This window comes from Somniosus microcephalus, chromosome 19, assembly GCF_052327205.1.
Source record: "Somniosus microcephalus isolate GS21.2 chromosome 19, FLI_Smic_1.0, whole genome shotgun sequence".
In the NCBI taxonomy this organism is placed as follows: Eukaryota; Metazoa; Chordata; class Chondrichthyes; order Squaliformes; family Somniosidae; genus Somniosus; species Somniosus microcephalus.
The window spans coordinates 5,171,980-5,196,392 of record NC_141005.1 but is presented as its reverse complement, the minus strand read 5'-3'; the positions used below and the strand labels follow the sequence as shown (position 1 = coordinate 5,196,392).

At 51.8% G+C, this 24,413-nt stretch overlaps 2 protein-coding genes across 3 annotated transcripts in view; one reads left to right on the top strand and one right to left on the bottom strand.

Moving 5' to 3' along the window:
* LOC147103516 (gypsy retrotransposon integrase-like protein 1) overlaps nucleotides 1–24,413 on the bottom strand; it is a 76,269-nt gene that overhangs the window by 34,954 nt on the left and 16,902 nt on the right. The gene's annotated exons all lie outside the window — the stretch shown is intronic.
* Nucleotides 1–24,413, top strand: part of ogfod2 (2-oxoglutarate and iron-dependent oxygenase domain containing 2) — a 41,066-nt gene that overhangs the window by 4,349 nt on the left and 12,304 nt on the right. The window contains exons 1-4 of one of the 2 annotated variants that reach the window (XM_086011877.1): nucleotides 365–593; nucleotides 2,397–2,453; nucleotides 4,573–4,683; nucleotides 16,192–16,291. In XM_086011877.1, coding sequence (XP_085868003.1) covers nucleotides 441–593; nucleotides 2,397–2,453; nucleotides 4,573–4,683; nucleotides 16,192–16,291 — 421 coding nt within the window. In that variant the 5' untranslated portion in view covers nucleotides 365–440. Of the gene's footprint in view, nucleotides 1–364; nucleotides 594–2,396; nucleotides 2,454–4,572; nucleotides 4,684–16,191; nucleotides 16,292–24,413 lie in introns of those variants that run through there. The other variant, XM_086011878.1, reaches the window with a different exon arrangement.

Genomic DNA, 24,413 nt, shown 5'->3' with positions numbered 1-24,413 from the left:
GGGGTTCATGGGGCTGGGGGACATGGCGGACACCGGCCCGGGGTGCCTGGGGCTGGGGGACATGGCGGGGACCGGCCCGGGGTGCCTGGGCTGGGGGACATGGCGGGGACCGGCCCGGGGAGCCTGGGCTGGGGGACATGGCGGGGACCGGCCCGGGGTGCCTGGGGCTGGGGGACATGGCGGGGACCGGCCCGGGGAGCGAGGCCTGGGGACATGGCGGGGACCGGCCCGGGGTGCCTGGGGCTGGGGGACGAGGCTGGGGCCGAGCCTGGGGCTGGAGTTGGGGTCTGGGTGTTGACGCTGCCTTTGCCGACGGCCGTTTCAGCGAGAGCGGACTCTCCCGCTCCGGGGCCGGAGAAGCTCCCCGCCCTTCGAGGCGGAGCCTTGATGCCGGGCCCGGAAGCGGATTCTCCGGTTGCTGGGCTGGGCTGGGCCGGGCGATGGAGGCGGAGGGCGCGGCCGGCCGGAGCCCGGGACCTGGGTCTGGGGCCGCCCCGGGCCGGGGTTTCTGCTGCTGCCGCTGTTTCTACACCGACAACATCTTCCTGCGGGATTACCGGCTCCACGTCCGCCCGGGGCCGCAACTCCGGCCTGTAAGGAAAGGCCTCGCTTTATAAACCCGCGAAACAGGTTCAATAACATCCCCAAAGGGGGAAACTGGAAAAATCCCCTGAAGGGGAGAAAAGTGCAGGGTTTTGGGGCAAGAGCTGGGGGATTAATGGGATAGAATCTCTCAAAGGGACGGGCCGAGCGGCCTCCTCCTGTGCTGTGAGATTCTCTGATTCTACAATTCAAACCCGCCGCACGTCCCAAAGCGATTCCCCGTCTGCTCTCTCGGGCGGGCGTAAAAGATCCAACGGGCACTATTTCAAAGAAGAGCAGGGGAGTTCTCCCCGCTGTCCCGGGGCCAACATCACTAAAAAAACAGATTATCTGGTCAATTATCACATTGCTGTTTGTGGGAGCTTGCTGTGCGCAATTTTGGCTGCCTCGTTTCCCTACATTACAACAATGACCAAAAGTACTTGAGCAAAATACTGAGTCAGCTGGAAATCTGAAATAAAAACAGAAAATGCTGGAAATACTCAGCAGGTCAGGCAGCATCTGTGGAGAGAGAAACAGAGTTAACGTTTCAGGTCGATGACCCTTCGTCAGAACTGGAAAAAGTTGGAGATGGAACAGGTTTTTAAGCAAGTGTCGGGGCTGGGAAAGGGAGGAGTGGAGGAAAGAACAAAATGGAAGGGTCTGTGATAGGGTGGAAGGCAGGAGAGATTAAGAGACAAAAAGGGATGATGGCGCAAGGCAAAAGGAGATGGTAATGGGGCAAGTAAAGAAACAAAACATGGCTCCTGCTGAGTATTTCCAGCATTTTCTGTTTTTATTCCAAAAGTACTTCATTGGCCATGAAGCGCCTTGGGACGTCCAGTGGTCGTGAAACGCACCGTAGAAATGCAAGTCTTTCTTTACGGCTAATGAAGTATTTTTTTTGAAGTGTAGTCGCCGTTGTAATGGAGGAAACGCGGCCTCCAGTTTGCGCACAGCAAGCTCCCACAAACAGCAATGTGATAATGACCAGGTAATCTCTTTTTTTTAGTGATGCCGATTGAGGGATAAATATTGGCCGCAGGAAACCGGGGAGAACGCCCCTGCTCTTCTTCAAAATAGTGGCTTTGGGATCTTTTACGTCTGCCTACTCTCGGGCCTCTGCCAATCCCACAATCTGTGCCTCTGGTTTGCCTCAGCCTTGTGCTGGGATGTGCCCGGCGTGGGTTCCTTGCAGTGGCAGAGAGGTTTGGGACCAATTCAGCCCCGTTGGGTAGATTCAACAACAACAACTTGCATTTATATAGCGCCTTTAACCTAGTAAAAGTCTCGGCGCTTCACAGGAGCGATTATCAAACAAAATTTGACACCGAGCCACTTAAGGAGATACTAGGGCAGTTGCCCTAAAGCTTGGCCAAAGAGATAGGTTTTAAGGAGTCTTAAAGGAGGAGAGAGAGGCGCAGAGGTTTAGGGAGGGAATTCCAGAGCTTGGGGCCCAGGCAGCTGAAGGCACGGCCGCCAATGGTGGAGCGATGGAAATCGGGGATGCTCAAGAGGCCAGAATTGGAGGAGCACAGATATCTTGGAGGGTTGTCGGGCTGGAGGAGATTACAGGGATAGGGAGGGTAAAACACATGTCTCACAGTCCACTCCATTTTGGCAACTGCAGTTTCTTTCAGTTAAGAGATGAGGCGACGGTTTTTATGCCTGGTTAGTCCTCATCCTCAACTACTGCAATACATTTCCCCCAGGGTCGATGCTGCTGTTGGACTTTTGGTTTTTATTCAAGCTCTGCAGCATTTTACTGTATTTCAATTTAATTCATTAACTTTGAACATTTGTTTATGTTCCAGATTTTAAGAAGCAAAGGGTGTAAGACCGAAGAACAGTTCAAAGATGTTCAAGCCGAGGTAAAAAGTGACCCATCGACTGGCCCACACTACGTGTGCTGCGCACTCTGACACTCACTGTCACGCTCAAACATACACAGGCTCCAAACTTACCTTCAAATAGCATTGCTTCTTACCCATGTTGAAATCACCAGTGTGGGGGGAACATAGACTACAGAGCACGTGGCAATAACTGGTCCCGCCGCACTGTTGGAGGGGCAGTACTGAGGGAGTGCCGCACTGTTGGAGGGGCAGTACTGAGGGAGCGCCGCACTGTGGGAGGGGCAGTACTGCGGGAGCGTCGCACTGTCGGAGGGGCAGTACTGAGGGAGTGCCGCACTGTTGGAGGGGCAGTACTGAGGGAGTGCCGCACTGTTGGAGGGGCAGTACTGAGGAGTGCCGCACTGTCGGAGGGGCAGTACTGAGGGAGCGCCGCACTGTCGGAGGGGCAGTACTGAGGGAGCGCCGCACTGTCGGAGGGGCAGTACTGAGGGAGCGCCGCACTGTCGGAGGGGCAGTACTGAGGGAGCGCCGCACTGTCGGAGGGGCAGTACTGAGGGAGCGCCGCACTGTCGGAGGGGCAGTACTGAGGGAGCGCCGCACTGTCGGAGGGGCAGTACTGAGGGAGCGCCGCACTGTCGGAGGGGCAGTACTGAGGGAGAGCTGCACTGTCGGAGGGGCAGTACTGAGGGAGCGTCGCACTGTCGGAGGGGCAGTACTGAGGGAGTGCCGCACTGTCGGGGGGGCAGTACTGAGGGAGCGCTGCACTGTCGGAGGGGCAGTACTGAGGGAGCACTGCACTGCCGCAGATGCTGCCCTTCAGATGAGACACTGGTTGCTGCTCCCTTTCCGCCCCTCCGGCAAAGTTAAGGCAAGCCATTAAGCAAGATCCCATACAGCTGTTCCAGTGGTTGAGATGGATGTTAAAGATCCTGTGGCTCAGTGAATGAGCTGGAAGCTCTTCTGGTGTCCTGACCAATATTCCTCCCTCAAGAAAATCAGGTCTTCATAATCCTCACTCAGAATTGGGCTCATGGACCCAGAAAGCTTCAGTAGTTTCAACATGAAAAACAGCCAGTAGGATGTTCAGCCATGCAGTAGGGATCAAGTTCAGACATTATAGTCAAACTGTCCAGGGCTCTGATCAGACCCACCTGGAGCACTGAGTCCAGTTCTGGTCAGACCCACCTTGAGCACTGAGTCCAGTTCTGGTCAGACCCACCTTGAGCACTGTGTCCAGTTCTGGTCAGACCCACCTGGAGCACTGTGTCCAGTTCTGGTCAGACCCACCTTGAGCACTGTGTCCAGTTCTGGTCAGACCCACCTGGAGCACTGTGTCCAGTTCTGGTCAGACCCACCTGGAGCACTGTGTCCAGTTCTGGTCAGACCCACCTGGAGCACTGTGTCCAGTTCTGGTCAGACCCACCTTGAGCACTGTGTCCAGTTCTGGTCAGACCCACCTTGAGCACTGTGTCCAGTTCTGGTCAGACCCACCTGGAGCACTGTGTCCAGTTCTGGTCAGACCCACCTTGAGCATTGTGCCCAGTTCTGGTCAGACCCACCTTGAGCACTGTGTCCTGCCATCCCAGGAATCAGTCTGGTGAACCTTCGCTGCACTCCCTCTATGGCAAGTATATCCTTTCTTAGGTAAGGAGACCAAAACTGCACACACTACTCCAGGTGTGGTCTCACCAGGGCCCTATATAATTGCAGTAAGACGTCTTTACTCTTATACTCAAATCCTGTACTCAAATCCTCTTGCAATGAAGGCCAACATACCATTTGCCTTCTTAACTGCTTGCTGCACCTGCATGTTTGCTTTCAGTGACTGGTGTACAAGGACACCCAGGTCCCTTTGTACATCAACATTTCCCAATCTATCACCATTTAAATAATACTCTGCCTTTCTGTTTTTCTTACCAAAGTGGATAACTTCACATTTATCCACGTTATATTGCATCTGCCATGTATTTGCCCACTCACTCAACTTGTCTAAATCGCCTTGAAGCTTCTTTGCATCTTCCTCACAATTCACATCATTATAACAACACATCATGTGACGGCCTTCAAGATGATTCTGAGAAAAGCAGATTAATAATCGTTAACTGTCAAATCTCAGTGATTTATTCTGTCCCCTCAGATTGACGAGGAAGTTCAGAGGAGGAAGTTGCTGGGCCAGCGTGGTTTGGAGAGAAGGGCGATTATTTCAACATGTTACAAACCGCTGAATCCCAGGGTCTATGTTTTACAGGTATCAATCAGTCTGTCTCAATTAACTGTACGACATCGTGTACATTTAAAGACTTACATCATCAACACAGGATACGTGTCAGATCACCGCGGGATACAGGAAACACCCAGCATTATCCAATCAGGGATTTCAGCAGTACAGATGCTGTGGATGGGTTTTGTTTGGGGCGGGTCTTTCTAAAATAGTTTCTTAGTTTGCTTTACACTGCAAAAGTGTTTTTGCTGAAACAGGAACACTTTTGGATTTTTTTTGTTTTTGTTTGTTGCCCCGCTGCTCATTTCCACGAAAGCAGAGCTGATTGTAGCCGTGCCGAGTGAGAGGGCCACACGGGCTGCCGCTACAGCTGGGCTCTCGGTCCCAGAGGCTTGGTGTTATGGGCAGTGGATGTTATTTAACAGATTTTTAAGCTGATGATATATACGAGAGAGAGAGAAAGGATAGAATCAGAGCAAACGACAGGCAAGCAGTTTAATAACTTTGAAAGAAAGAAAGACTTGCATTTCTATAGCGCCTTTCATGACCTCAGATGCTCCAAACGCTTCACAGCCAATGAAGTAATTTTTGAAGTGTAGTCACTGTCTCCAGAGACTTGAGCCCATAATCCAGGCTTACACTCCAGTGCAGTACTGAGGGAACGCCGCACTGTCGGAGGGGCAGTACTGAGGGAGCGCCGCACTGTCAGAGGGGCAGTACTGAGGGAGCACCACACTGTCGGAGGGGCAGTGTTGAGGAAGCGCCGCACTGTCGGAGGGGAGGTACTGAGGGAGTGCTGCACTGTCGGAGGGGCAGTACTGAGGGAGCGCCGCACTGTCGGAGGGGCAGTACTGAGGGAGCGCCGCACTGTCGGAGGGGCAGTACTGAGGGAGCGCCGCACTGTCGGAGGGGCAGTACTGAGGGAGCGCAGCACGGTCGGAGGGGCAGTACTGAGGGAGCGCAGCACGGTCGGAGGGGCAGTACTGAGCGAGCGCCGCACTGTCGGAGGGGCAGTACTGAGGGAACGCCGCACTGTCGAAGGTGCTGTTTTTCAGATGAGATTTTTAAACCGAGGCGCTGTCTGCCCTCTCAGGTGAACGTAAAAGATCCCATGGCACTATTTTGAGGAAACGCAGGGGAGTTAACCCCGGTGTCCTGGCCAATATTTATCCCTCAACCAACATCACTAAAAAACAGATTATCTGGTCATTAATATCTGTTTGTGGGAGCTTGCTGTGCACAAATCGGCTGCTGCGTTTCCTACATTACAACAGTGACTACACTTCAAAAAGTACTTCATTGGCTGTAAAGCGCTTCGGGATGTCCAGTGGTCGTGAAAGGCGCTATATAAATGCAAGTTATTTCTTTCTTACTAGTGTTGCGGTGGGAGAGAGTCGAATACACGTTTAAAAAATTAGTTCCTGGGATGTGGGCATCGCTGGCAAGGCCGGCATTTATTGCCCATCCCGAGTTGCCCTTGAGAAGGTGGTGGTGAACCGCCATCTTGAACCGCTGCAGTCCGTGTGGTGAAGGTACTCCCACAGTGCTGTTAGGGAGGGAGTTCCAGGATTTTGACTCAGCGACTGTGAAGGAACGGCCGATATATTTCCAAGTCAGGATGATGTGGAACTTGGAGGTGGTGGTGTTCCCATGCGCCTGCTGCCCTTGTCTTTCTAGGTGGTAGAGGTCGCGGGCTTGGGAGGTGCTGCCGAAGAAGCCTTGGCGAGTTGCTGCAGTGCATCTTGTAGATGGTACACACTGCAGCCACAGTGCGCCAGTGGTGCAGGGAGTGAATGTTTAAGGTGGTGGATGGAATGCCAATCAAGCGGGCTGCTTTGTCCTGGATGGTGTCGAGCTTCTTGAGTGTTGTTGGAGCTGCACTCATCCAGGCAAGTGGAGAGTATTCCATCACACTCCTGACTTGTGCCTTGTAGATGGTGGAAAGGCTTTGGGGAGTCAGGAAGTGAGACACTCGCTGCAGAATACCCAGCCTCTGACCTGCTCTTGTTGCCACAGTATTTATGTGGCTGGTCCAGTTAAGTTTCTGGTCAATGGTGATCCCCCAGGATGTTGATGGTGGGGGATTCAGCGATGGTAATGCCGTTGAATGTCAAGGGGCAGTGGTTAGACGCTCTCTTGTTGGAGATAGTCATTGCCTGGCACTTGTGTGACTCAAATGTTACCTGCCACTTATCAGCCCAAGCCTGAACGTTGTCCAGGTCCTGTTGCATGTGGGCATGGACTGCTTCATTATCTGAGGAGTTGTGAATGGCACTGAACACGGCAGTCATCAGTGAACATCCCCACTTCTGACATGATGGCGGGAAGGTCATTGATGAAGCAGCTGAAGATGGTTGGGCCTTGGACACTGCCCTGAGGAACTCCTGCAGCGATGTCCTGGGGCTGTGACGATTGACCTCCAACCACCAGAACCATCTTCCTTTGTGCTAGGTATGACTCCAGCCAATGGAGAGTTTTCCCCCCGATTCACAGTGACTTCAATTTTACTAGGGCTCCTTGATGCCACACTCGGTCGAATGCTGCCTTTGATGTCAAGGGCAGTCACTCTCACCTCACCTCTGGAATTCAGCTCTTTTGTCCATGTTTGGACTAAGGCTGTAAAGCGGTCTGGAGCCGAGTGGTCTTGGCGGAACCCAAATTGGGCATCAGTGAGCGGTTTATTGGTGAGTAAGTGCCGCTTGATAGCACTGTCGATGACACCTTCCATCACTTTGCTGATGACTGAGAGTAGACTGATGGGGCGGTAATTGGCCAGATTGGATTTGTCCTGCTTTTTGTGGACAGGACATACCTGGGCAGTTTTCTACATTGTCGGATAGATGCCAGTGTTGTAGCCCGTAGCCTTTGCTGTACCCAGTGCGCTCAGCCATTTCTTCATCACGTGGAGTGAATTGAATTGGCTGAAGACTGGCTTCTGTGATGGGGACCGCAGGAGGAGGCTGAGATGGATCATTCACTCAGGACTTCTGGCTGAAGATGGTTGCAAATGCTTCAGCCTTGTATTTTGCACTCGCATGCTCAGCTCCACCATCATTGAGGATGGGGATATTCATGGAGCCTTCTCCTTTTAGTTGTTTAATGGTCCACCACCATGCACAACTGGATATGGCAGGATTGCAGAGCTTTGATCTGATCCGTTGATTGTGGGATCGCTTAGCTCTGTCTATAGCATGCTGCTTCCGCTTTTTAGCATGCATGTAGTCCTGTGTTGCAGCTTCCCCAGGTTGGCACCTCATTTTTAGGTACGCCTGCTGCTGTTCCTGGCATGCTCTTCTACACTCCTCATTGAACCAGGGTTGATCGTCTGGCTTGATGGTAATGGTAGAGTGAGGCATGAGGTTACAGATTGTGGTGGAATACAATTCTTAATGCGAGGAGCATTCGTAATAAGGTGGATGAATTAGCTGCGCAAATAGAGGTAAACGAATATGATATAATTGGGATTACGGAAACATGGCTCCAGGGTGGCCAAGGCTGGGAACTCAACATCCAGGGGTATTCAATATTCAGGAAAGATAGGCAGAAAGGAAAAGGAGGTGGGGTAGCATTGCTGGTTAAAGAGGGGATTAACACAATTGAAAGGAAGGATATTAGCTCTGATGATGTGGAATCTGTATGGGTAGAACTGAGAAATACCAAGGGGCAGAAAATGTTAGTGCGAGTGGTATATAGACCTCCAAACAGTAATGCGGAGGTCGGGGATGGCATTAAACGGGAAATGAGAGAAGCATGCAATAAGGGCACTGCAGTTATCATGGGTGACTTTAATCTACATATAGATTGGGCTAACCAAATTAGTAACAATATTGTGGAGGAGGAATTCCTGGAGTGTATACGGGATGGTTTCCTGGACCAATATGTCGAGGAACCAACTAGAGATCAGGCCATCTTAGACTGGGTATTATGTAATGAGAAAGGATTAATTAGCAATCTTGTTGTGCGAGGCCCCTTGGGTCGGAGCGATCATAATATGATAGAATTCTTCATTAAGATGGAGAGTGAAATAGTTGACTCAGAGACTAGGGTCCTGAATTTAAATAAAGGAGACTACGATGGTATGAGGTGCGAGTTGGGTAGGATTGATTGAGGAATGTCACTCAAAGGGTTGACGGTGGATGGGTAATGGCAAACATTCAAAGATCGCATGGATGAACTACAGAATTTGTTCATCCCAGTTTGGCATAAAAAATCAAAAAAGGTGAGTCAACCGTGGCTAACAAGGGAAATTAGGGATAGCATAAGATTCAAGGAGAGGACATATAAATTGGCCAGAAAAAGCAGTAAACCTGAGGATTGGGAGCAGTTTAGGATCCAACAAAGGAGGATAAAGGGATTAATTAAGAGGGGGAAAATAGAGTATGAGAGTAAGCTTTCAGGGAACATAAAAACTGACTGTAAAAGCTTTTATAGATATGTGAAGATTAAAAGATTGGTGAAGTCAAGCATAGGTCCCTTGCAGTCAGAATCAGGGGAATTTATAATGGGAAACAAAGAAATGGCAGACCAACTAAATTCATACTTTGGTTCTGTCTTCACAAAGGAGGACACAAATAACCTCCCAGAGATGCCGGGGAACATAGGGTCTGATAAAAGGGTGGAACTGAAAGAAATCAGTATTTGTAGGGAAATGGTGTTAGGAAAATTGATGGGACTGAAGGCCGATAAATCCCCAGGGCCTGATAATCTACATCCCAGGGTACTTAAGGAAGTGGCCCTAGAAATAGTAGATGCATTGCTGGTCATCTTCCAGAACTCGATAGACTCTGGAACAGTATCCATGGATTGGCGGGTAGCTAATGTTACCCCACTATTCAAAAAAGGTGGTAGAGAGAAAACGGGGAATTACAGACTGGTAAGCCTGACATCGGTAGTGGGGAAAATGCTAGAGTCCATTATAAAGGATGTAATAGCAGAGCACTTGGAAAAAAGTGACCGGATCGGACAAAGTCAACATGGCTTTACAAAAGGTAAATTGTGCTTGACTAATCTACTGGAATTTTTTGAGGATGTAACTGGTAAAATAGATAAGGGAGAACCAGTGGATGTGGTGTATTTGGATTTTCAAAAGGCTTTCAATAAGGTCCCGCATAAGAGATTAGCGTGTAAAATTAAGGCACATGGGATTGGGGGCAAGGTATTGACTTGGATAGAGAACTGGTTGGCAGACAGAAAGCAAAGAGTTGGAATAAACGGCTCTTTTTCCGAGTGGCAGGCAGTGACTAGTGGGGTACCGCAGGGATCAGTCCTTGGACCCCAGCTATTCACAATATATATTAATGATCTGGACGAGGGAACTAGATGTAATATCTCCAAGTTTGCAGATGACACAAAGCTGGGTGGGCGTGTCTGCTGTGAGGAGGATGCCGAGAAACTCCAGTATGATTTGGACAGGTTGTTGGGCAGAAGCATGGCAGATGCAATATAACGTGGATAAATGCGAGGTTATCCACTTTGGTGTCAAAAACAGGAATGCAGACTTTTATCTAAATGGCAATAGATTGGGAGAAGGGGAAGTGCAACGAGACCTGGGCGTCCTTGTGCACCAGTCGCTGAAAGTAAGCATGCAGGTGCAGCAAGCGGTTAAGAAGGCAAATGGTATGTTGGCCTTCGTAGCGAGAGGATTCGAGTACAGGAACAAGGATGACTTGCTGCAATTGTACAGGGCCTTGGTGAGACCACATCTTGAGTATTGTGTGCAGTTTTGGTCGCCTTATCTGAGGAAGGATGTTCTTGCCATGGAAGGAGTGCAGCAAAGATTCACCAGGCTGATACCTGGGATGGCAGGAATGACGTATGAGGAGAGATTGGGTCGATTGGGCTTGTACTCGCTGGAGTTTAGAAGAATGAGAGGGGATCTCATCGAAACTTATAAAATTCTAACAGGACTAGACAGACAAGATGCTGGAAGGATGTTCCCAATTACCGGGGAGTGCAGAGCCAGGGGTCACAGTCTAAGGATAAGGGGTAAGACATTTAAGACAGAGATGAGGAGGAATTTCTTCACCCAGAGAGTGGTGAACCTGTGGAATTCTCTGCCAAAGAAGGCAGTAGAGGCCAATTCATTAAATATATTCAAGAAGGAGTTGGATATATTTCTTAAGGCTAAAGGGATCAAGGGATATGGAGAGAAGGCAGGGACAGGGTACTGAATTTGGATGATCAGCCATGATCTCATTGAATGGTGGAGCAGGCTCGAGTGGCCGAATGGCCTACTCCTGCTCCTACCTTCTATGTTTCTGCTGCAGCTGATGGCCCACAGCACCTCATGGATGCCCAGTTTTGAGCTGCTTGATCTGTTCTGAATCTATCCCATTTAGCACGGTGGTAGTGCCACACAACACGATGGAGGGTGTCCTCAGTGTGAAGATGGGACTTTGTCTCCACAATGACTGTGCGGTGGTCACTTCTACCAATACTGTCATATTCCAGGGTACTTGACAATTCGGAAGGATAGACAGAAAGGAAAGGGAGTTGGGGTGGCTTTGTTGGTAAAGGATGGGATCAGTGGTGAGAAGTGATATTTGCTCAGAAGATCAAGATGTAGAATCGGTTTGGGTGGAGATAAAAAACAATAAGGGGAAAAAGTCTCTGGTGGGCATTGACGTAATAAAACTCACTACACACTTGGTTTGAGTATAAAGCAAGGCTTTAATCAACTTGTTTCAGAACATGGAAGTCTAGTTGTACTTCACTAGTTCCTGTCTTACAAAATGTCCCTGGGAAAGCTGGGCCCACGCCCGAGTATTTATACTCCTTGGACGGCGCCACCAGCTGGCCATCCAGCATTATCATAATCATAATCATAATCAGCTTTATTGTCATTGTTAGTGCACAAGTGCAGTACAACGAAATGTAGGCTTGTGGCTCCCGAGAGTGTACATTTAGATTAAGACATTTAAACATTCAACATTCATTTGGCTTGTAATACATTAACATAAACATAACCATAATAAAGTGCATTGGCAGATGTGCAGGCTTTATAGTTTATTTGTGGAGTTCAGTAGGATGACAGCCCTGGGAAAGAAGCTGTTCCTAAATCTGGTTGTTCGGGTGTGAATGCATCTGTAGCGTCTCCTAGATGGCAGGAGGACGAACAGACTGTGGCTGGGGTGGGTAGGGTCTTTGATGATGGTCCGTGACCTCCGTAAACAGCGTTTCTGGTATATGTGCTCTATGGTCGGTAGCCGGGTGCCGGTAATGCGTTGGGCAGTTTTGACTACCCGCTGCAGGGCTTTCCGGTCATAGTAGCTACAGCTGCCATACCATACTGTGATACAGTTCGTCAGGATGCTCTCTATACTGCAGCGGTAAAAGTTAGAGAGGATCAGGGGTGACAGGTTACATCCCTTCAGCCTCCTTAGGAAATATAGGCGCTGCTGGGCCTTCTTTCATGAGTAGTTTCTTTATGATGGTGAGATTTATAACAGGCATAGTCTACAGGCCCCCGAACAGTAGCAATACTGTTGGACAGAGTATAAATCAACAAATAATGGAGGCCTGTAAAAGAGGTACGGTAATAATCGTGGGTGATTTTAATCTCCATATTGATTGGACAAATCAAATTGGCCATGGTAGCCTTGAGGAGGAGTTCATAGAGTGCATTTGGGATGGTTTCCTAGAACAGTATGTAATGGAACCAACCAGGGAGCAGGCTATCTTGGATCTGGCACTGTGCAATGAGACAGGATTAATAAATGATCTCATAGTAAAGGATCCTCTAGGAAAGAGTGATCATAACATGGTTGAATTTCAAATTCAGTTGGAGGGTAAGAAAGTTGTATCTCAAACCAGTGTCCTGATCTTAAACAAAGGCAATTAAAATGGCATGAGGGCAGAACTGGCTAAAGTGGACTGGAAAAATAAATTAAAGGGTAAGACAGTTGAAATGCAGTGGCGGACATTTAAGGGGATATATCATAACTCTCAACAAAAATATATTCCAGTGAGAAAGAAAGATTTTAAGAGAAGGGAGCACCATCCATGGCTAACTAAGGAAGTAAAGGATGGTATCAAATTGAAAACGAAGGCATACAATGTTGTCAAGATTGGTGGGAGATCAGAGGATTGGGAAATTTTTAAAAACCAGCAAAGGATGACTAAAGAAAAAGAGAAGATGAATTATGAGAGTAAACTGGCAATAAATATTAAAACAGATAGTAAGAGCTTCTACAGGTATATAAAAAGGAGGAGAGTAGCTAAACTAAACATTGGTCCCTTAGAGGATGAGACTGGGGAATTAATAATGGGGAACAGGGAAATGGCAGAGACTCTGAACAAATATTTTGTATCTGTCTTCATGGTAGAAGACACTAACAACATCCCAATAATGGATAATCAAGGGGCCACAGGGAGGGAGGAACTAAAGACAATCACTATCACTAAGAAAATAATACTTGGTCAAATAATGGGACTAAAAGATGACAAGTCCCCTGGACCAGATGGCCTGCATCCCAGGGTCTTAAAAGAAGTGGCTGCAGAGATAGTGGATGCATTGGTTGCAATATACCAAAATTCCCTGGACTCTGGAGAGGTCCCAGCGGATTGGAAAACCACAAATGTAACACCCCTATTTAAGAAAGGAGGGAGACAGAAAGCAGGAAACGATAGCCCAGTTAGCCTAACATCTGTCGTTGGGAAAATGCTGGAGTCCTTCATTAAGGAAGCAGTAGCAGGGCATTTGGAAAATCATAATGCAGTCAAGCAGAGTCAGCATGGTTTTATGAAAGGGAAATCATGTTTAACAAATTTGCTGGAGTTCTTTGAGGATGTAACGAGCAGGGTAGACAAAGGTGAGCCAGTGGATGTGGTATATTTGGATTTCCAGAAGGCATTCAATAAGGTGCCACATAAAAGGTTACTGCATAAGATAAGAACTCACGGAATTGGGGGTAATATATTAGCATGGATAGAGAATTTGTTAACTAACAGAAAGCAGAGAGTCGGGATAAATGGGACATTTTCCGGTTGGCAAATGGTAACTAGTGGGGTGCCACAGGGATCGGTGCTGGGGCCTCAACTATTTACAATCTACATTAATGACTTGGATGAAGGGACCGAGTGTAATGTAGCCAAGTTTGCGGATGATGCAAAGATGGGTGGGAAAGCAAGTTGTGCAGAGGACTCAAAGAATCTGCAAAGGGATATAGACAGGCTAAGTGGGCAAACATTTGGCAGATGGAGTATAATGTGGGAAAGTGTGAGGTTATCCACTTTGGCAGGAAAAATAAAGAAGCAAACTATTATTTAAATGGAGAGAGATTACAAAATGCAGAAACTCTTTATTATCCGGCACCAACGGGACCGGCGTAGTGCCGGTTTATCAAAAAGTCCGGATTACAGAGAGGTATAGTTTAAAAGGTACGAGAGCTCTGTACACAGCAACAAATCCAGGCTTCCCTGTTGCTTAGCAACATGTACAGGAACTCCAGCCACAGACCAAGCGTCCCTGTTGCTTAGCAACAAGTGCACAAACCCCAGTTACACAGCCACAGATCCAGGAACTGCCACTAATATATAGTAAAACTTACCTGAACCTACTCCTGAATTTTGCCGGTTAACAGAGATTTCCGGTTATTCAGGTGCCGGTTAAAAGAGAGTTTCCTGTGCTACAGTTCAGAGGGACCTGGGGGTCCTTGTGCATGAAACACAAAGTTAGCATGCAGGTACAGCAAGTAATCAAAAAGGCAAATGGAATGTTGGCCTTTATTTCAAGGGGGTTGGAGTATAAAAGCAGGGAAGCCCTGCTACAACTGTACAGAGTATTGGTGAGACCACACCTGGAGTACTGCGTACAGTTTTGGTCTCTTTATTTAAGGAAGGATATACTTGCATTGGAGGCAGTTCAGAGACGATTCACTAGGTTAATTCCAGTGATGAGGGGTTTGACTTACGAGGAAAGGTTAAGCAGGTTGGGCCTATACTCATTGGAGTTTAGAAGAATGAAAGGTGATCTTATTGAAACATATAAGATACTGAGGGGGCTCGACAAGGTAGATGCAGAGAGGATGTTTCCCCTCGTGGGGAAATCTAGAACTCGGGGGCATATTTTCAGAATAAAGGGTCGCCCTTTTAGAACTGAGATGAGGAGGAATTTCTTCTCAGAGAGTCGTAAATCTGGAATTCTCTGCCCCAGAGAGCTGTGGAGGCTGGGTCATTAAATACATTTAAGGTGGAGATAGACAAATTTTTGCAAGATAAGGGAGTCAAGGGTTATGGGGAGCGGGCAGGGAAATGGCTTTGAGTCCAAGATCAGCCATGATCTTATTAAATGGCGGAGCAGGCTCGAGGGGCCAAGTGGCCTATTCCTGCTCCTATTTCTTATGTTCTTATGTCATGGACAGATGCATCTATGACAGGTAGATTAGTGAGGACGAGGTCAAGTAGGTTTTTCCCTCGTGTTGGTTCTCTCACCACCTGTCGCAGGCCCAGACTGGCAGCTATGTCGTTCAGGACTCGGCCAGCTCAGTCAGTAGTGGTGCTACCGAGCCACTCTTGGTGATGGACATTGAAGTCCCCCATCCAGAGTACATTCTGTGCCCTTGCTACTCTCAGTGCTTCTTCCAAGTGGTGTTCAACATGGAGGAGTACTGATTCATCAGCTGAGGGAGGGCGGTCGGTGGTAATCAGCAGGAGGATTCCTTACCCATGCTTGACCTGAAGCCATGAGACTTCATGGGGTCCGGAGTCAATGTTGAGGACTCCCAGGGCCACTCCTTCCTGACTGTATACCACTGTGCCGCCACCCCTGGTGGGTCTGTCCTGCCGGTGTTGTCTGTCAGTAACCACACAACCCTGACTAACCTGTTTGGACACCATTCACACCTTTGATTGCTGTGATTATCTCTCTGCCGAGGTGTGATAAATGGCAGTTAGAAAGATTACCTGTAATCATCTGGTATTATTCTCTGACTATATAAGCTGTGTCTTTATGCATCTCTCCACTTCACCTGACGAAGGAGCAGCGCTCCGAAAGCTTGTGATTTCAAATAAAACTGTTGGACTATTGTGGTAAAACCACCAATGAACTCCTGTACAAATGAATAACTGTCTTTACAGCAATGTTACAGCACCTATGTCCGTTTGCTGAGTGTAAACAAGCTTTCTGTAAAAACCCTGAAACAACGCGATGACGTCATCACGTTGGTCACGTGGTGCCCCGAGTGGCGGGAAACGTGATGACGTCATGACGTCAGAGGTGGGAGGTTCTGAGTTCAGACCTCGTGGAACAAGCTACTGTATAGACCTGTTTGCTGTTGCTCCTGCATGTTTTTCTTTTGTTCACCAGTTTAATTAAATTCGGTTAATTTACTGAACTGACTTGACCTCAGTGATTTAGATAGGAATCCGTCGATTCCTACACTATAACCTGGTGTTGTGTGACTTCTTACTTCTATTGGTGGACATTCGGTGTTCGTGGTGACTAGTTTCATGCTGTAGTAAGTCTTGTATTAAAGAAGTTGGCACACTTGTGAGCTACGTGCAGTGTAAAAGGGAGGCTGTGTTGTTTTTTTCCAGGAGTACTTCCTTGCTCCGGAATTCCGTGATGTAGTTGCCTATTGCAGAGGGAGAGATGCAGATTTCGAAGGATTGTTGGACCGTATCCAGTCACTACCGGGTCTGTGTTAAAACTTTTGTTGAAGAGCAACAAATGAGATACATTGTTTGATACAAACAGATCGATATCGGGTCTGATAGACGAGAATGTTAAACATTTCAGTACAAATTCACCATAGCTCGAGGGCAAACTGGGTAAAATTGTAACAGCACATGAAGAGGAAGGTGTGAAATGAAACTGTCCCAGTCGGTCAGGCTCCCCGGGTCCAGAATCAGTCCCAGTCGGTCAGGCTCCCCGGGTCCGGAATCAGTCCCAGTCGGTCAGTGTCCGGGTCTGGAATCAGTCCCAGTCGGTCAGTGTCAATGTCCGGAATCAGTCCCAGTCGGTCAGGCTCCCCGGGTCCGGAATCAGTCCCAGTCGGTCAGTGTCCGGGTCCGGAATCCGTCCCAGTCGGTCAGTGTCCGGGTCTGGAATCAGTCCCAGTCGGTCAGTGTCCGGGTCCGGAATCAGTCCCAGTCAGTCAGTGTCCGGGTCCGGAATCAGTCCCAGTCGGTCAGTGTCCGGGTCCGGAATCAGTCCCAGTCGGTCAGTGTCCGGGTCCGGAATCAGTCCCAGTCAGTCAGTGTCCGGGTCCGGAATCAGTCCCAGTCGGTCAGTGGCAATGTCCGGAATCAGTCCCAGTCGGTCAGTGCCCGGGTCCGGAATCAGTCCCAGTCGGTCAGTGTCCATGTCCGGAATCAGTCCCAGTCGGTCAGTGTCCGGGTCCGGAATCAGTCCCAGTCGGTCAGTGTCCGGGTCCGGAATCAGTCCCAGTCGGTCAGTGTCCGGGTCTGGAATCAGTCCCAGTCGGTCAGTGTCCGGGTCCGGAATCAGTCCCAGTCGGTCAGTGTCCGGGTCCGGAATCAGTCCCAGTCGGTCAGTGTCCGGGTCTGGAATCAGTCCCAGTCGGTCAGTGTCCGGGTCCGGAATCAGTCCCAGTCGGTCAGTGTCCGGGTCCGGAATCAGTCCCAGTCGGTCAGTGTCCTGTCCGGAATCAGTCCCAGTCGGTCAGTGTCCGGGTCCGGAATCAGTCCCAGTCGGTCAGTCTCCTCGGGTCCGGAATCAGTCCCAGTCGGTCAGTGTCCTGTCCGGAATCAGTCCCAGTCGGTCAGTGTCCTGTCCGGAATCAGTCCCAGTCGGTCAGTGTCCTGTCCGGAATCAGTCCCAGTCGGTCAGTGTCCGGGTCTGGAATCAGTCCCAGTCGGTCAGTGTCCTGTCCGGAATCAGTCCCAGTCGGTCAGTGCCCGGGTCTGGAATCAGTCCCAGTCGGTCAGTGTCCTGTCCGGAATCAGTCCCAGTCGGTCAGTGTCCGGGTCCGGAATCAGTCCCAGTCGGTCAGTGTCTGGGTCCGGAATCAGTCCCAGTCGGTCAGTGTCCGGGTCCGGAATCAGTCCCAGTCGGTCAGTGCCCGGGTCCGGAATCAGTCCCAGTCGGTCAGTGTCTGGGTCCGGAATCAGTCCCAGTCGGTCAGTGTCCTGTCCGGAATCAGTCCCAGTCGGTCAGTGTCCGGGTCTGGAATCAGTCCCAGTCGGTCAGTGTCTGGGTCCGGAATCAGTCCCAGTCGGTCAGTGTCCGGGTCCGGAATCAGTCCCAGTCGGTCAGTGTCCTGTCCGGAATCAGTCCCAGTCGGTCAGTGTCCGGGTCCGGAATCAGTCCCAGTCGGTCAGTGTCCGGGTCTGGAATCAGTCCCAGTCGGTCAGTGTCCGGGTCCGGAATCAGTCCCAGTCGGTCAGTGTCCGGGTCCGGAATCAGTCCCAGTCGGTCAGTGTCCGGGTCTGGAATCAGTCCCAGTCGGTCAGTGTCCGGGTCTGGAATCAGTCCCAGTCGGTCAGTGTCCGGGTCCGGAATCAGTCCCAGTCGGTCAGTGTCTGGGTCCGGAATCAGTCCCAGTCGGTCAGTGCCCAGGTCCGGAATCAGTCCCAGTCGGTCAGTGTCCGGGTCCGGAATCAGTCCCAGTCGGTCAGTGTCCGGGTCCGGAATCAGTCCCAGTCGGTCAGTGTCCGGGTCTGGAATCAGTCCCAGTCGGTCAGTGTCAATGTCCGGAATCAGTCCCAGTCGGTCAGTGTCCTGTCCGGAATCAGTCCCAGTCGGTCAGTGTCCTGTCCGGAATCAGTCCCAGTCGGTCAGTGTCCGGGTCCGGAATCAGTCCCAGTCGGTCAGTGTCCGGGTCCGGAATCAGTCCCAGTCGGTCAGTGTCCGGGTCCGGAATCAGTCCCAGTCGGTCAGTGTCCGGGTCCGGAATCAGTCCCAGTCGGTCAGTGTCCGGGTCCGGAATCAGTCCCAGTCGGTCAGTGTCCGGGTCCGGAATCAGTCCCAGTCGGTCAGTGTCCGGGTCCGGAATCAGTCCCAGTCGGTCAGTGTCCGGGTCCGGAATCAGTCCCAGTCGGTCAGTGTCCTGTCCGGAATCAGTCCCAGTCGGTCAGTGTCCGGGTCCGGAATCAGTCCCAGTCGGTCAGTGTCCGGGTCCGGAATCAGTCCCAGTCGGTCAGTGTCCGGGTCTGGAATCAGTCCCAGTCGGTCAGTGTCCGGGTCTGGAATCAGTCCCAGTCGGTCAGTGTCCGGGTCCGGAATCAGTCCCAGTCGGTCAGTGTCCGGGTCCGGAATCAGTCCCAGTCGGTCAGTGTCCGGGTCCGGAATCAGTCCCAGTCGGTCAGTGTCCGGGTCCGGAATCAGTCCCAGTCGGTCAGTGTCCGGGTCCGGAATCAGTCCCAGTCGGTCAGTGTCCGGGTCTGGAATCAGTCCCAGTCGGTCAGTGTCCTGTCCGGAATCAGTCCCAGTCGGTCAGTGTCCGGGTCCGGAATCAGTCCCAGTCGGTCAGTGTCCTGTCCGGAATCAGTCCCAGTCGGTCAGTGTCCGGGTCCGGAATCAGTCCCAGTCGGTCAGTGTCCGGGTCTGGAATCAGTCCCAGTCGGTCAGTGTCCGGGTCCGGAATCAGTCCCAGTCGGTCAGTGTCCTGTCCGGAATCAGTCCCAGTCGGTCAGTGTCCGGGTCCGGAATCAGTCCCAGTCGGTCAGTGTCCGGGTCTGGAATCAGTCCCAGTCGGTCAGTGTCTGGGTCCGGAATCAGTCCCAGTCGGTCAGTGTCCGGGTCCGGAATCAGTCCCAGTCGGTCAGTGTCTGGGTCCGGAATCAGTCCCAGTCGGTCAGTGTCCTGTCCGGAATCAGTCCCAGTCGGTCAGTGTCCTGTCCGGAATCAGTCCCAGTCGGTCAGTGTCCGGGTCCGGAATCAGTCCCAGTCGGTCAGTGTCTGGGTCCGGAATCAGTCCCAGTCGGTCAGTGTCCGGGTCTGGAATCAGTCCCAGTCGGTCAGTGTCCTGTCCGGAATCAGTCCCAGTCGGTCAGTGTCCGGGTCCGGAATCAGTCCCAGTCGGTCAGTGCCCGGGTCCGGAATCAGTCCCAGTCGGTCAGTGTCCTGTCCGGAATCAGTCCCAGTCGGTCAGTGTCCTGTCCGGAATCAGTCCCAGTCGGTCAGTGTCCGGGTCTGGAATCAGTCCCAGTCGGTCAGTGTCCTGTCCGGAATCAGTCCCAGTCGGTCAGTGTCCTGTCCGGAATCAGTCCCAGTCGGTCAGTGTCCGGGTCCGGAATCAGTCCCAGTCGGTCAGTGTCCTGTCCGGAATCAGTCCCAGTCGGTCAGTGTCCTGTCCGGAATCAGTCCCAGTCGGTCAGTGTCCGGGTCTGGAATCAGTCCCAGTCGGTCAGTGTCCTGTCCGGAATCAGTCCCAGTCGGTCAGTGTCCGGGTCCGGAATCAGTCCCAGTCGGTCAGTGTCCGGGTCTGGAATCAGTCCCAGTCGGTCAGTGTCCGGGTCCGGAATCAGTCCCAGTCGGTCAGTGTCCTGTCCGGAATCAGTCCCAGTCGGTCAGTGTCCGGGTCCGGAATCAGTCCCAGTCGGTCAGTGTCCTGTCCGGAATCAGTCCCAGTTGGTCAGTGTCCGGGTCCGGAATCAGTCCCAGTCGGTCAGTGTCCGGGTCCGGAATCAGTCCCAGTCGGTCAGTGTCCGGGTCCGGAATCAGTCCCAGTCGGTCAGTGTCTGGGTCCGGAATCAGTCCCAGTCGGTCAGTGTCCTGTCCGGAATCAGTCCCAGTCGGTCAGTGTCCTGTCCGGAATCAGTCCCAGTCGGTCAGTGTCCTGTCCGGAATCAGTCCCAGTCGGTCAGTGTCCGGGTCCGGAATCAGTCCCAGTCGGTCAGTGTCCGGGTCTGGAATCAGTCCCAGTCGGTCAGTGTCCGGGTCCGGAATCAGTCCCAGTCGGTCAGTGTCTGGGTCCGGAATCAGTCCCAGTCGGTCAGTGTCTGGGTCCGGAATCAGTCCCAGTCGGTCAGTGTCCGGGTCCAGAATCAGTCCCAGTCGGTCAGTGTCCTGTCCGGAATCAGTCCCAGTCGGTCAGTGTCTGGGTCCGGAATCAGTCCCAGTCGGTCAGTGTCCGGGTCTGGAATCAGTCCGAGTCGGTCAGTGTCCTGTCCGGAATCAGTCCCAGTCGGTCAGTGTCCGGGTCCGGAATCAGTCGCAGTCGGTCAGTGTCTGGGTCCGGAATCAGTCCCAGTCGGTCAGTGTCTGGGTCCGGAATCAGTCCCAGTCGGTCAGTGTCCGGGTCTGGAATCAGTCCGAGTTGGTCAGTGTCCTGTCCGGAATCAGTCCCAGTCGGTCAGTGTCCTGTCCGGAATCAGTCCCAGTCGGTCAGTGTCCTGTCCGGAATCGGTCCCAGTCGGTCAGTGCCCAGGTCCGGAATCAGTCCCAGTCGGTCAGTGTCCTGTCCGGAATCAGTCCCAGTCGGTCAGTGTCCTGTCCGGAATCAGTCCCAGTCGGTCAGTGCCCAGGTCCGGAATCAGTCCCAGTCGGTCAGTGCCCAGGTCCGGAATCAGTCCCAGTCGGTCAGTGTCCTGTCCGGAATCAGTCCCAGTCGGTCAGTGTCTGGGTCCGGAATCAGTCCCAGTCGGTCAGTGTCCGGGTCCGGAATCAGTCCCAGTCGGTCAGTGTCCGGGTCCGGAATCAGTCCCAGTCGGTCAGTGTCCGGGTCCGGAATCAGTCCCAGTCGGTCAGTGTCCTGTCCGGAATCAGTCCCAGTCGGTCAGTGCCCGGGTCCGGAATCAGTCCGAGTCGGTCAGTGTCTGGGTCCGGAATCAGTCCCAGTCGGTCAGTGCCCAGGTCCGGAATCAGTCCCAGTCGGTCAGTGCCCGGGTCCGGAATCAGTCCGAGTCGGTCAGTGTCTGGGTCCGGAATCAGTCCCAGTCGGTCAGTGTCCTGTCCGGAATCAGTCCCAGTCGGTCAGTGTCCGGGTCTGGAATCAGTCCCAGTCGGTCAGTGTCCTGTCCGGAATCAGTCCCAGTCGGTCAGTGTCCTGTCCGGAATCAGTCCCAGTCGGTCAGTGTCCGGGTCTGGAATCAGTCCCAGTCGGTCAGTGTCCTGTCCGGAATCAGTCCCAGTCGGTCAGTGTCCTGTCCGGAATCAGTCCCAGTCGGTCAGTGTCCTGTCCGGAATCGGTCCCAGTCGGTCAGTGCCCAGGTCCGGAATCAGTCCCAGTCGGTCAGTGTCCTGTCCGGAATCAGTCCCAGTCGGTCAGTGTCCTGTCCGGAATCAGTCCCAGTCGGTCAGTGCCCAGGTCCGGAATCAGTCCCAGTCGGTCAGTGCCCAGGTCCGGAATCAGTCCCAGTCGGTCAGTGTCCTGTCCGGAATCAGTCCCAGTCGGTCAGTGTCCTGTCCGGAATCAGTCCCAGTCGGTCAGTGTCCTGTCCGGAATCAGTCCCAGTCGGTCAGTGCCCAGGTCCGGAATCAGTCCCAGTCGGTCAGTGTCCTGTCCGGAATCAGTCCCAGTCGGTCAGTGTCCGGGTCCGGAATCAGTCCCAGTCGGTCAGTGTCCTGTCCGGAATCAGTCCCAGTCGGTCAGTGTCCTGTCCGGAATCAGTCGCAGTCGGCCAGTGTCCTGTCCGGAATCGGTCCCAGTCGGTCAGTGTCCTGTCCGGAATCGGTCCCAGTCGGTCAGTGTCCTGTCCGGAATCAGTCCCAGTCGGTCAGTGCCCGGGTCCGGAATCGGTCCCAGTCGGTCAGTGTCCGGGTCCGGAATCAGTCCCAGTCGGTCAGTGTCCGGGTCCGGAATCAGTCCCAGTCGGTCAGTGCCCGGGTCCGGAATCGGTCCCAGTCGGTCAGTGTCCGGGTCCGGAATCAGTCCCAGTCGGTCAGTGCCCGGGTCCGGAATCGGTCCCAGTCGGTCAGTGCCCGGGTCCGGAATCAGTCCCAGTCGGTCAGTGTCCGGGTCCGGAATCGGTCCCAGTCGGTCAGTGTCCGGGTCCGGAATCAGTCCCAGTCGGTCAGTGCCCGGGTCCGGAATCGGTCCCAGTCGGTCAGTGTCCGGGTCCGGAATCGGTCCCAGTCGGTCAGTGTCCGGGTCCGGAATCAGTCCCAGTCGGTCAGTGCCCGGGTCCGGAATCGGTCCCAGTCGGTCAGTGTCCGGGTCCGGAATCAGTCCCAGTCGGTCAGTGTCCTGTCTGGAATCGGTCCCAGTCGGTCAGTGTCCGGGTCCGGAATCAGTCCCAGTCGGTCAGTGTCCTGTCTGGAATCGGTCCCAGTCGGCCAGTGTCCGGGTCCGGAATCAGTCCCAGTCGGTCAGTGTCCGGGTCGGGTTAAGTGAGGTCGAGCTGTGGAGTTTTGTATATTTACAGTTTCTATAATTCCAGGAGCAGAATGACTTTGTTGTGGTAAATGTGTTTCTGAGAAAGTCAGAGTCAAACTCACAGTGTAAAATAAATCATTCCTGTGTCATCTGGATTCTGAGGTCACTGGAGGCGAGTTATCCTCCATAATCCTTATTATAACTACGGAATGTTCTGTACTTCTTCAGAACCAGTGGAAGGTTTTGTGAAGCAGTCACGGGCCTAATGATAAAATGTCTGGTACCGAGGGCGGCCTAGGCTGACGGTGGAGCCTGGGACTCGGCCTGACTCTGGACTGATTCTCGAATCGATTCATAGTAACACAGAAATATAGACGATAGGAGCAGGAGTAGGCCATTCGGCCCCTCGAGCCTGCTCCGCCATTCAATGAGATCATGGCTGATCATCCAAATTCAATACCCGGTCCCTGCTTTCTCCCCAAATCCCTTTAGCCTTAAGAAATATATCCAACTCCTTCTTGAATATATTTAATGAATTGGCATCCACTGCCTTCTGTGGTAGGGAATTCCACAGGTTCACCACTCTCTGGGTGAAGAAATTCCTCCTCATTTCTGTCCTAAATGGCTTACCCTTTATCCTTAGAGTGTGACCCCTGGTTCTGGACTACCCGAACATCGGGAACATCCTTCCTGCATCTAGTCTGTCCAGTCCTGTCAGAATTTTATAAGTTTCAATGAGATCCCCTCTCATTCTTCTAAACTCCAGCGAGTACAAGCCCAATCGACCCAATCTCTCCTCATACGTCATACCTGCCATCCCAGGTATCAGCCTGGTGAATCTTCGCTGAACTCTTTCCATGGCAAGAACATCCTTCCTCAGATAAGGCGACCAAAACTGCACACAATACTCAAGATGTGGTCTCACCAAGGCCCTGTACAACTGCAGCAAGACATCCTTGTTCCTGTACTCAAAGCCTCTCGCTATGAAGGCCAACATACCATTTGCCTTCTTAACCGCCTGCTGCACCTGCATGCTTACCTTCAGTGACTGGTGCACAAGGACACCCAGGTCTCGTTGCACTTCCCCTTCTCCCAATCTATTGCCATTCAGATAATAATCTGCCTTCCTGTTTTTGCCACCAAAGTGGATAACCTCGCATTTATCCACGTTATATTGCATCTGCCATGCTTCTGCCCAATCACCCAACCTGTCCAAATCATCCTGGAGTTTCTCGGCATCCTCCTCACAGCACACACGCCCACCCAGCTTTGTGTCGTCTGCAAATTTGGAGATATTACATCTAGTTCCCTCGTCTAGATCATTAATATATATTGTGAATAGCTGGGGTCCAAGGACCGATCCCTGCGGTACCCCACTAATCACTGCCTGCCACTCGGAAAAAGACCCGTTTATTCCAACTCTTTGCTTTCTGTCTGCCAACCAGTTTTCAACAAGTCAATACCTTGCCCCCAATCCCATGTGCCTTAACTTTACACGCTAACCTCTTAGGCGGGACCTTATCGAAAGCCCAAATATAC